The sequence below is a fragment of the Vigna unguiculata genome, chromosome 10, assembly GCF_037176805.1.
Source record: "Vigna unguiculata cultivar grain cowpea cultivar isolate G323 ecotype 2 chromosome 10, ASM3717680v1, whole genome shotgun sequence".
NCBI lineage: Eukaryota > Viridiplantae > Streptophyta > Magnoliopsida > Fabales > Fabaceae > Vigna > Vigna unguiculata.
Window position 1 is genome coordinate 12450497 of NC_140801.1, and position 13208 is coordinate 12463704.

At 32.4% G+C, this 13208-nt stretch overlaps 1 protein-coding gene across 1 annotated transcript; it reads right to left on the bottom strand.

The window, feature by feature from the left end:
- Window positions 1–8904: 8904 nt before the first annotated feature.
- Window positions 8905–12016, bottom strand: LOC146882156 (uncharacterized). The gene is made up of 3 exons (XM_085667299.1): window positions 10943–12016; window positions 10095–10347; window positions 8905–9152 (listed from the first exon to the last, which is right to left on the bottom strand). The coding sequence occupies exons 1-3, from the start codon at window positions 12014–12016 to the stop codon at window positions 8905–8907; spliced, it is 1575 nt and encodes a 524-aa protein (XP_085523425.1).
- Between the last annotated feature and the right edge of the window lie 1192 nt (window positions 12017–13208).

The window sequence follows — 13208 nt, forward strand, 5'->3', positions numbered from 1 at the left end:
GCAAGTGAAACTGTACTACCTGGACTTAGAGAATAAAAGCATCAACAAGATACAACAAGCTTTAATAATGAATAATTTTGAGGAAGAGAAGAGGAAATCTGAAATTTGGTTATGGCATAAACACTTGGGACATGCTTCTTTTAGGTATCTAAAGAATTATTTCCTAGTTTGTTTACACAATGTGATATTTCTAGCTTCTGCTATGATGTTTATGAATTAACAAGAAGTCATCGTGTTTCATTTCCAATGACATTGAATAAAAGTAAAATCCTATTTATGCTCATACACTCGGATGTTTGGGGTCTATCCAAAGTTCTAACTTTGGGTGGATCATGTTGGTTTGTTACTTTCATAGATGATTGCATTAGAATGACATGGGTATGCTTGATGAAATCCAAAAGTGAAGTAAAAATTTTATTCCAAAAGTTTAATAACATTATTCAAACTCAATACAATGCACAAATTCAGGTTCTTCGTAGTGAAAATGGTGGAGAATATCAAAGTCTTGATTTTCATCAATATCTTGAAACTCATGGGATCATTCATCAAACTTCTTGTCCCAATACACCTCAACAAAATAGGGCTGCAATGCAAAAAAATTGTCACATATTGGAGGTTTTCGAGCTTCATTAATACAAGCTAATATGCCTTTATCATAATGGAGAGAAGCACTTACCTCGACTGCATATTAATCAACCAGGTTCCTTCTAGCTCAAATAACTTTCAAACACCATTACAAACTCTTATTGAAGCAATAAATGCACATGCTGTTCCGAATTTACCTCCTCATGTTTTTTGTTGTGTAGCATTTGTACACCTTCATGCATATCAACAGAACAAGCTGGCCCCAAGAGCATTGCGGTGTGTATTTCTTGGCTATGTTGTGCATCAAAAAGGTTACCGATGTTATCATTCCCTAAGTAAGAAAATGATCATAACTCTAGATGTAGTTTTTCATGAAGATACGATATATTTGTCCTCTAAGGTTGAATTTCCTAGGGAATGTCATCAAGAAATTCAGACTCTAAACTCTAGATTATGAATATAATAAGTATGTAAAAGACTACTCTGAAATTGGTAACCAAAAAGCCAACAACTTGGATACAAACTGTATAAGCTTGGATCAAAGTGTCAATGACCACAACGTGGGAACTTGTTGATTGTCCAATAGGAAAGAAACCAGTTGGGTGTCGATGGATTTACACTGTGAAGTATAGAGTAGATGATACAATTGAATGTTATAAATCTAGGTTGGTGGCAAAAGGGTACACTCAAGCATACAATTGGAAGGTTTATAAAATCAATGAAAACTTTTGGCTACTCTCAAAGCAACTCAGATCACACCTTATTTTTAAAGAAGAAACGTGGTAAGATCAATGTGCTCATTGTGTATGTGGATGACATGGTGGTTACAGGAAATGACGATGAAAAAAGAAAAGCTCTACAAGATTATTTATGTGGAGATTTTGAAATGAAAGATCTAGGTCCTCTTAAATATTTTCTTGGAATTGAAGTATCTCGATCAAATGCAGGGATCTTTCTATCTCAAAGAAAATATGCCTTAGATCTTTTACAAGAAACTAGAATGTCAGGATGTCAACCTATTGATACACTAGTAGAGGAAGGTTTAAAGTTCTATGTGAATCCTAATCAAGTACCTGTTAATAAAGGGCAATACCGAAGACTTGTTGGAAGATTAATGTACTTAGCTCACTCAAGGCCTGATCTTTCTTATGCATTAAGCATTGTAAGTCAATACATGCATAACCCTAGCGAGCAACACATGAATGCAGTCATACGAATTTGAAGGTATTTGAAATCTACCCCATGGAATTCTATTCACAAAAAAAAATTAAATTATTAAAGCATAGATGCATACACATATGGAGATTGGGCAGGATTAATAAATGATAGACGGTCAACTTCAGAATACTTCACCTTTGTTTGTGGTAATCTTGTTACATGGAGAAGCAAGAAACAAAATGTTGTTGCTCGATCAAGTGCAGAACCTGAATTTAGAGGTATGGCACTAGCTCTTTGTGAAGCATTATGGCTACAGAATCTTTTGCAAGATTTGGGATATCCATCCAAACAACTAATTCGATTGTCTTGTGACAACAAAGCAGCTTGTGATATTGTCCATAATCCTGTTCAGCATGATCATACAAAACATGTTGAGGTGGACAAATTTTTCATTAAGGAAAAGTTAGACGAGGGCATTTTACAATTGCCTAAAATTTGATATGAGGACCTTGGCTTATATCCTTACTATACCTATCCCAAGTTGAGTGTTTTCTGTATTTCTACTCAAGTTGGACATGTGTGACATCTATGCCACCAACTTGAGGAGGAGTTTTAAATTATTATTGATTGATTGTCAATCATATAACTTCCTTCTATATTTATAATTTGTCAATAATATGTTTTTCATAAAATAGTTATAGACAACTCACTAGATTAATAAGAGAATGTAAGTTGACTGTATATTTATTATTCTGCAGTATGAGAAAATAAGGAGAATTTCCAAATCCTACCACTATACTTCTGTTATTGTTTTATAAGAGTCTTTTTAAGAGAACCCTTTAATAATATTTTTGTCTCTTACTAATAATGAGATGTTAAAATTAAGAATGAAGTGAGAATAGATGAGATTGTCCTTTTTGATATTTCTATTTACCCATTTCTAAATAGAAATGCCTTTTGATCACAATACATTAAAGATTTTATATCATTTTAAATACATAGATGCAAAAATGTTTTAATTTAGTAACACAAAAACAGTAAATAAATGTTCTTAATATCTTTAATATATAATCATTCACATATAAATTTAACGTTGGATTAAGATAATGAGTCAAATCTTTGTCTTAAAAAAACCTTGTATTTAATTTTTTCATCATTACTAGGTCTTTGGAAAAATTCTTTCTGTAGTGTACCCTTTCCATTTCCATGGTTCATCATCCATACCTGATTTAGTTTAGAGGTTCTTGAGAAAGTGACGAATAGTAAAAAATATTTTGAGAAGAGTCACAAAATTTTATTTATAATTATACATCAAATTTGTAAAAACAAACACTATTACCTTATTATAGTGGAATGACAGTGGCCTTTGCCTAGGAATCATCCACCGCCAATATAAGTCGGTGATCCTGGATTTTGTATTAACTTAATTTCAAGAAAAATCAATTTCTACAATATTCTATAATTCATAATATTTGATTATATAAACTTATAAAAACTTAACTGTTTTATTACTTCTAATTTATTTAAATTAGACAAATATTTTTGAAATTGTATAAATTTATTGATTTAAACATATAATATTATACTTATATTAATATAAATAATTAAATCTTCAATTAAAATTATAAAAATAATAAACATATTTATCTTTTTTAAATTTTACGATGAATTTTCGTAAAAAAAAAAAGAGAGTGGAAATAAGAGTAAGAGATTAAAAGAAAACAGGAAATATGAAGTAAAAAGAAAGGAAGGAAAGAAGATTGAATAAATATATGTAACATTCACTATTGAGAAGTGAATGTTTTACACATTAAACTAAGAAATACTTTATCATATCTTATTTACACTGCAATGCTTACATAATTGTATAAACTTTAGATGATTAATATCTCACATTTTGTGTTAGAATTGGTAAATCGTTTTTAATGTGTGTCACTATTTTCTTTCTTTAAAAGACAATAATGTTCTTATAAGTGCTTCAAAAGTCACTTCTTTTACTAATTACTTCATTGATATATTTATTCAAAATTTTCTCAATTTAAATTTTTTAAACTTTAAGATAATTTTATTGAGCTTTTATGTTTCTAAGTTTCACAATCTTTTTCTTTTTCATGATCTTATTAAATTTTTTTCAACTTTTTATATTTCAAATCTCGTACTTGTGAGACTTAGCTATTTCATGATCTCATTAAATTTATAAATTTTTTAAAGACAAATATTTCATAATTTTCTTATGAGTTTATTAAATTTATAAATTAAAAATTTAGTAATTGTAAAAATCTAGAAAATTGTATTTTAAAAATGACAATGTCTTTAAAATAGTGAGACTTAGCTATTTTAATATTAAAACGCTTAAGTATATATAGAAAGTTTTATAAATGAGTTTTATTACTGTATAACACACAATCTCACTTTTCTAGAGTTCTATGTCTTCTCTTTACTCACCCCATGTTCATCCGTTTGAAGATTCCAGACCGTAGGAGTGATTCACTCTGCAAGATCTTTCCAACCAACAATTAGTTCTTCCTTTTGAGTAAATAGTTTTTTCTACTATTTTCTTGGTCCCATATGTTTTTCCATTTGTATGTGCGTCTCCTATTCCTCCATGTGTCATTAGAGTCATCTATATGACTCTTTCCTAATAAGTGTTGGTATCGCACAGCGGAATGACTAAACAATGGTCAAAAATCAAGAGGGGGGGGTGAATTGGATTTTTAAAAATCTTGACAGATTTTAAAATTTTTCTCAAAATTTAATTAATTAACTTAAAATAATAGTTACTTTAAATGCAAGTGCAGATAAATAAGGAGTTTAAGGGAAGAAGATGCACACTGATATTTATACTGGTTCGGATCAAAAGACCCTACGTCCAGTTGTTAATCTCTTAAACAAAGAGATTAACTCAATCACTATAATAATCAAATTACAACAGATTATATAAGAGTAAATATTAGAAAACACCTCTCTTGAACAACCACAAGAGATGAGCAAAACTCCCCCTGAATCCCATAGAGGATGACCAGCTTTCCTAGCAACAGCACAACACTCAATCTTCTAAGAACTCACTTAGAAAAAGTTATCACTCACTCACACTAGGTTTTTCAAAGCTTTCTTTAAGAATCTCACAGAGCAACACTTTGTAGTCACAGCCAAAGAACTCTAAATCTTAAAAAGGTGTTTTTGAAGTTGAACTGCAGTTCCTTAAATAGAGTTTTTGAAAATTAGGTTAAAAATTGAATCGTTATGTTCCAACTGCCAAGGATAATCGATTATCACTAAGGATAATTGATTATTCCAGTAGGTTTCTTGAAAAACAAATTTTGAATAGGATAATCGATTATTTCAGGAGATAATCGATTATTCCAGTAGGTTTTCGAAAAATACAAGTTATGCACAGATAATCGATTATCAATAGTGATAATCGATTATCACTATAGTTTTTCTAAAAATAAGAAACCTTCTAGAGAGACGAATGCAATGCTGCTAATTCTAAGTTTAATTAAACTATTCTACAATACACTTATTTTATTTTACAAGATAACATTTGCATAATTAAACACTTTGTCTTCATTAGTGCTTGATCATCATTCAAAATCGCTAGACTTCCTTCTTTTTGCCAACAATCTCCCCCTTTTTGATGATGATCAAAAATATGTTTAAGGAATTGTTACTACCTACAATTTAGAGACTTGCAAAAAGAATGGTTAAGATAAAATAATGTGTCTTCAGCATTTAAACTTATTCTCCCCCTTTTTGATCATATGAGAAAAGGGTAAAGCTCCCCCTAAATGAAATAATGCTTGAGGGCACACAGCAGGAGATAAGATATTTAATCATTCATTGATTCATAAATTAAAAGAGACTACAAGCAATGGTAAAACATATGTTAGAACTCCTCCCCCTAAAATTCTGCACTCATGTCATCATCATGAGTGAATTCCTCATCAAACCTATGTTCTAAATGGGAAATTCTAGTATCAATGCCCCTAATTAGCCCGACAACTTCTTCATGACAAGAGTTAGACAGAAGAAATAATTCTTCTAGTCGTTTGTTCATGTTGACTATGTTGTCTTCTATAGAGAAAGATGAGCCATCACCACTTGAAGAGCCAACATTTTGTGTAGCAGGAGGTATGGGATCAGTAGGAGGAAGTTCTTCATCTTCAGCGTAATAGTTGGGCATATCATCTCTATGGACATAGGTATCACCAAGAGGAACAAGTTTTAGCTGTTTGAGAGAACTTTCAGAAATCTCATTTGCACGTAGGGTACTTTGACAAAGCTCCCCGGTGGTGTCAACTCCCTTGTATTCGCAAATCCTTGAAATTAAGAGGGAATATGGGAGAGGATATTGTGGGTACCTCTTAGCTTTGAGCATAGTGTCAAGGATTAAACTAGACCATTTTATTGGAACACGATTTAGAATCCCATACATTATGAGGAGGTCAGCCTCTGAGCACTGAGCATGATTGGTTCCTCTAGGACATAAAATCCAGACAATTAAGTAATGGATGAGTCTTTCATCCATTTTTAGTCCTCCAACCAATAATTGTCTCCCAACATCTTGTGCTGGGTTGCGTAAGAAAGATTGATAGGCCAGGATTCGATTGAAGTCATCAATCCCATTGAGAATTGATTCCGTAACATCATTGATGGGAAATTTCGCCACATTTTCCCAAATATCATTATCGATGATAATGTCTACTCCTTTCACCTTTGATAAAGCAACTTCATCTCTGATCTTGAGATTGTAGTAGAAAACTCGTACAAGATCAGGATAGTAGTTTCCTTGCATTTCCACAAATGGTCTGATGCCTTGAAAATTAAAGAGAGCAGGAAATTCAAAACCTGCAGTTGTGAATTTTCGAGTAGTGATGTACTTGGGAGAGATGAGTGCTTTGTTTTTCCAAATCTGAACGAATTCATCCCTTAGATCTTCGTCAAAGATCCAACCTTCAATGGATGCTGATCTGATGGAAGGTTGAGTTGGACATGGAGCAGTTCGTCTACGTGTTGGGATCTTTCTGCGAGATGATTCTGCCATGGCACTGATTTTTAAGAGCAAAAGATGACACTGAAGGGGTCTTTAGGTTTTTTTTTTTAAAAAAAGAGGGCAAATGATGAGAGGATTTCTTTTTCTGCGTGAATAGTTGAAATTGGGACTCTCAATTTATAAAGAGTAGGCTACCAACAGTTAAAATGCGAAAATCAAAGCAAATCTAGTCGTTACAACGACTATTTTTTCCAAAATTTTTACATAATGTCGTGCAATAATCGATTATCCTGCGTGATAATCGATTATTGTTTCATAATATGAATTCCAGAAATTATTGGTATGAGCAGATAATCGATTATTGTAAGTAATAATCAATTATTCCAGAACGATTTTGAGTATTTTGATCAGGGTCATGATAATCGATTATCCTGCTTGATAATCGATTATTCCAGGAATTTTAGAACTTATTTTGCGAGAAGATAATCGATTATCATGAGTGATAATCGATTATTGAGCGCTGTTTTACAAAAATATGAAAAGTGAAGTTCATTGCTCTTTCAAGAGACTTCTAATATTCCTAAATCTCTCATAAGCTCATAAAATCTGTCTTTGGCTAAAGGCTTTGTAAAGATGTCCGCCAATTGATGCTTGGTGTTTACATAGTCTATCACACAATTGCCTTTACTTATGTGATCCCTTAAGAAGTGGTGTCTAATTTCTATGTGTTTTGTCCTAGAATGCATTATGGGATTCTTAGTTAAGTTTATGGCACTAGTATTGTCACATTTTAGAGGTATATGATTTAGATAGATACTGTAATCCTCTAATTGTTGCTTCATCCATAGGATTTGGGCACAATAATTGCCAGCAACAATGTATTTGGCCTCTGTAGTTGACAAAACCACACAGGCTTGTTTTTGGGGTGCCAAGAAACTAATGAGCTTCCTAAGAGGTGACAAGTACCACTGGTACTTTTTCTATCTATTTTACAGCCACCATAATCAGCATCAGAGTACCCTATTAAACTAAGTGATGCCCCAGAAGGATACCAAAGTCCAAAAGATATAGTTCCTTTAAGATATTTTAAGATTCTTTTTACTGCTATAAGATGTGATTCCTTAGAAATAACTTGATATTTAGCACAAACACATATTGCATAATATCAGGTCTACTTGCAGTAAGATATAAAAGAGATCCTATCATACCTCTAAACATTGTTTGATTTACCTCAATACCTAATTCATCTTTATCCAAATAGCAGGAAGTTGTCATATGAGTACTTGCTGCTTTAGCATTGTCCATTTCAATTTTTTTAAGTATTTCCTTACAATATTTAGATTGAGATATGAATATCCCTTCATCCATTTGTTTAATTTGCAAACCAAGGAAGAAGTTTAATTCTTCCATCATTGACATTTCAAACTCACTCTGCATTATGCTTGTAAAACCTTCACATTAAGATTTATTAGTTGATCCAAAAATTATATCATCAACATACACTTGAACCAATAAAATGTGTTCACCTACTCTTTTAATAAACAAAGTTGAGTTTATTTTACCTCTTTCAAAATCATTTTCGAGCAAAAATGTGCTTAAGCGTTCATACCAAGATCTAGGTGCTTGTTTTAAACCATAAAGTGCCTTTTTCAATTTATAAATATGGTTTGGAAATTTATAATCCTCAAAACCAGGAGGTTGTTCAACGTACACATCTTCTTTGATAAAACCATTTAGGAAAGCACTTTTGACATCCATTTGATATAATTTAAATTTCATAATAGAGGCATAAGCAAGAAGTAAGCGTATAGCTTCTAACCTTGCAACAAGGGCATATGTTTCATCATAGTTTATACCTTCTTCTTGTCGATATCCCTTTGCCACAAGCCTAGCTTTGTTCTTAGTAATATTTCCATCCTCATCCATCTTATTTCTGAAAACCCATCTTGTCCCAATCACTTGAAGTGATTCATTTCTTGGAATCAACTCCCATACTTTATTTCTTTCAAATTGATTGAGCTCCTCTTGCATTGCAATGCACCATTGATCATCTTGAAGAGCTTCTTGAACATTTTTTGGTTCAATCTATGAAACAAAAGCAACATTCATACATAAATTATTCATATTTCTAGTGATTACCCCTTTTGAAATATCACCAATGATGTTGTCTAGAGATAGTCCTCTTGTGACTTCCAGCATTTTTCAATATCTTCAGATTGAAAAGGTGGATTCTCATTTAAATACATCTCATCAAGGGTCTCCTGAATATATTCTTCATCACCTGTAATTTGCTTATTTGATTCAAGAGGGTTCACCTCAAGGTCTACAACTTCATCAAAGACAACATGCATGGATTCTTCAACATTCAAAGTCCTTCGATTAAAGACTCTATATGCTTTACTAGTAAGAGAATATCCTAGAAATATTGCCTCATCAGCTTTAGAATCAAATTTTCCTAAATTTTCTTTTCCATTATTTAAAACAAAACACTTGCATCCAAAAATTTTAAGATGAGCAACATTTGGCTTTCTACCTTTAAATAATTCATAAGGAGTAATTTTTAAAATAGGCCTAATAAGCATTCTATTTAAAACATAACATGCAGTACTCACAGCATCAGTCCAGAAATATTTAGGAACATTATATTCATTTAACATTGTTCTAGCTAGTTCCTCTAAGGATCTATTTTTCCTCTCTACAACTCCATTATGTTGAGGTGTCCTAGGTGCAGAGAAATTATGCAAAATTCCATTTTCATGAAAATTTTTTTCAAATGACTCATTTTGAAATTCCCCACCATGATCACTTCTTATAATCTTAATTTTCAAATCTTTTTCATTTTGAACTAATTTTGCAAATTTTTTAAATGCTTTAAAGGCTTCACTTTTTAAGGTAAGAAAGAAGGTCCAAGTAAACCTAGAGTAGTCATCCACGATAACAAGAGCATAATAATTTCCTCCATAACTCTTAATCCTAAAGGGAGCAAATAAATCCATATGCAAAAGCTCTAAAGGCTTTGAAGTAGATAAAATATTTTTTTGAATGAAAGGATGATCTTACTTATTTTCCTTTTTGACAAGCAGCACATATTTTTATCTTTTTCAAATTTTATTTTTGGTAAACCAATTACTAAATCCTTAGAAATCAACTTATTCAACTGTTTCATGTGAATATGAGCAGCCCTTTTATGCCACAACCAAGGATTTTCTTCTTTTGCAACGAGACATGTTATATCACTAGATGATGCATAATCAAGATCAATTAAATAGATATTGTTGTGTCTCATACCTTTCAGAGCAATTTCCTTAGAATTCTTTTGGTGGATAGTGCAGTAATCACTTTCAAAGATAACTGAGACCTTTGTCGCATAGTTGACTAATACTGAGGAGATTGTGCTTCAGTCCTTCTACAAGTAGCACATCCTTGATCTCCAAGGTATCCCCTCCACCAACATCTCCAATTCCAATTATTTTCCCTTTGTTGTTATCTCCATATGTGACAAATCCTTGATCCTTTCTTTTGAGATTCTTGATCTTCCTTTTATCACCTGTCATGTGTCTTGAGCATCCACTGTCAAGGTACCACATTGATTTTTTGGCTTTGGAAGTTAACTACAAAATAAGAAAAATAATTTCTTTAGGTCCCCATTAACTTTATTGGGTCCTTGGGGTTAGAAAGATATAAAAATTATCTAGCAATAGGCATCCAAGTATACTTCCCATTTGGAACATCATAATGTTTAATATTGCATTTATTTGATGTATGCCCCTTTTTCATGCAATAAAAACAAGTAGCTAAACAAGTATTTTTATAGTGAGCAGTTCCTTTTTCTACCCACACTCTACGAGTCCTTTTATTTTTAGGAACATATTTGTTTCTACTTAGATTCTTCTTCTCAAAAACATGTTTTTCAAAAGATTTCTTTTCTAAAGCATCTTTAAGTTGTTTTTCTAAAATCATTAACTCAAACATATAGCTTTTACAAGATTCACATTCAATTGCCTCAATTTCTCTATTTTCTAAACTTAAGATTTTATTTTTCAAAACATTTTCTTCTTCAAGAGATTTTTCAAGATTGTCTTGTAACTCTTTAAAATCCTTTTTTAATTTTTTGTGAGCAATATCTAGTTTACTGGATTTAGCAAGGAATTCTTGAAAAGCATCATAAAGAGAATCATAATCATTTTCATTGTCAGAGGAACTTACCTCACTATCAGAGTGATCACTATTGGCCATTAAGCAAAAGTTTGCTTCTTCCTCATCGGATCCTTCAGAGTTGGATGAACTTGAGGCATTATCTTCCCATGCTATGTATGCCTTTTTCTTATAATATTTCTTGCTTTTCTTTTCATCACTCCTTTTTGAATTTGGACAGTCTGCTTTTACATGACCAGTTTCTCCACATCCATAGCATTTAAATTTTGAGGAGCTTCCTTGATTCTCCTTCTTATTACTCTTGAATTGATTTCTTCCTTTGGACTTCATGAACTTTGTGAACTTCTTTATCATGAGACTGAGATTCTCATCATCATCAGAATCTTCTTCCTCTTTTTGCTTCTTGCCTTTGACAACCTCAGTTTTGAATGCAACATTCTTCTTTCTTCCTTCATCTTCTTCATCATTCAGTCTTCCCAGCTCAAGCTCGTGCTCTCTCAGTTTTCCAAACAGAGCCGCTATGGTCATTGTTGCAAGATTACGTGACTCCGTGATAGCCGTCACCTTTGGCTGCCAAGTCCTATTCAAAGATTTAAGAATTTTTATGTTAAGTTCATCAGTATCAAAGGTTTTACCTAGCCCATTGAGATGGTTGACAATGTGTGTGAACCGTTTCTGCACATCGTAGATGGTTTCTCCCTGCTGCATTCGAAACATCTCATATTCTTGTATCAAGGAGTTCTTTCTAGCTCGTTTGACATCGTCAGTTCCTTCATGAGTCACTCGAAGGATTTCCCACATCTCGCGTGCACTGGTGCAGACAGAAATTCTGTAGAACTCATCAAGAGTTAGAGCACATGATATAATGTTTCTGGCTTTAACGTCATATTGAGCTCGCCTGTTTTCATCAGCAGTCCATTGAGCAAAAGGCTTTGGTTCCTGCACTTCATTAACAACGTTAACAGGCACAAATGGTCCATTCAAAACAACATCCCAAATACCCCTATAAACTGATTCTAAAAATATTTGCATTCTGACTTTCCAGAAAGGATAGTTTTCACCCGTGAAAAGTGGAGGTCTATTGATAGACGCACCTTCAGCAAAAGTTTGATTTGACCCTACCATTTTTGAAGAATTTGAATAACCATCAAAGCAAGCTCTAATACCAATTGTTGGTATCGCGCAACGGAATGACTAAACAATGGTCAAAAATCAAGAGGGGGTGAATTGGATTTTTAAAAATCTTGACAGATTTTAAAATTTTTCTCAAAATTTAATTAATTAACTTAAAATAATAGTTACTTTAAATGCAAGTGCAAATAAATAAGGAGTTTAAGGGAAGAAGATGCACACTGATATTTATACTGGTTCGGATCAAAAGACCCTACGTCCAGTTGTTAATCTCTTAAACAAAGAGATTAACTCAATCACTTTAATAATCAAATTACAACAGATTATATAAGAGTAAAGATTAGAAAACACCTCTCTTGAACAACCACAAGAGATGAGCCAAACTCCCCCTGAATCTCACAGAGGATGACCAGCTTTCCTAGCAACAACACAACACTCAATCTTCTAAGAACTCACTTAGAAAAAGTTATCACTCACTCACACTAGGTTTTGCAAGGCTTTCTTTAAGAATCTCACAGAGCAACACTTTGCAGTCACAGCCAAAGAACTCTAAATCTTAAAAAGGTGTTTTTGAAGTTGAACTGCAGTTCCTTAAATAGAGTTTTTGAAAATTAGGTTAAAAATTGAATCGTTATGTTCCAACTGCCAAGGATAATCGATTATCACTAAGGATAATTGATTATTCCAGTAGGTTTCCTGAAAAAAAAAATTTGAACAGGATAATCGATTATTTCAGGAGATAATCGATTATTCCAGTAGGTTTTCGAAAAATACAAGTTCTGGACAGATAATCGATTATCAGTGATAATCGATTATCATTGTAGTTTTTCTAAAAATAAGAAACCTTCTAGAGAGACGAATGCAATGCTGCTGATTCTAAGTTTAATTAAACTATTCTACAATACACTTATTTTATTTTACAAGATAACATTTGCATAATTAAACACTTTGTCTTCATTAGTGCTTGATCATCATTCAAAATCACTAGACTTCCTTCTTTTTGCCAACAATAAGTGATCATAGTGATGTAGTTTGATCATCCTTATCATGTTTCTATGTGTAGATAGAGTATCTTGTGGAGTAAATGTGTTTTGGTATAATAGGTGCATTTAGAACTTTTGAGCTGTCAAACAAGGTGAAGGAAGCTAAATTTTAGCTTTTACATATTGAAGTATTGTTTGCTTTA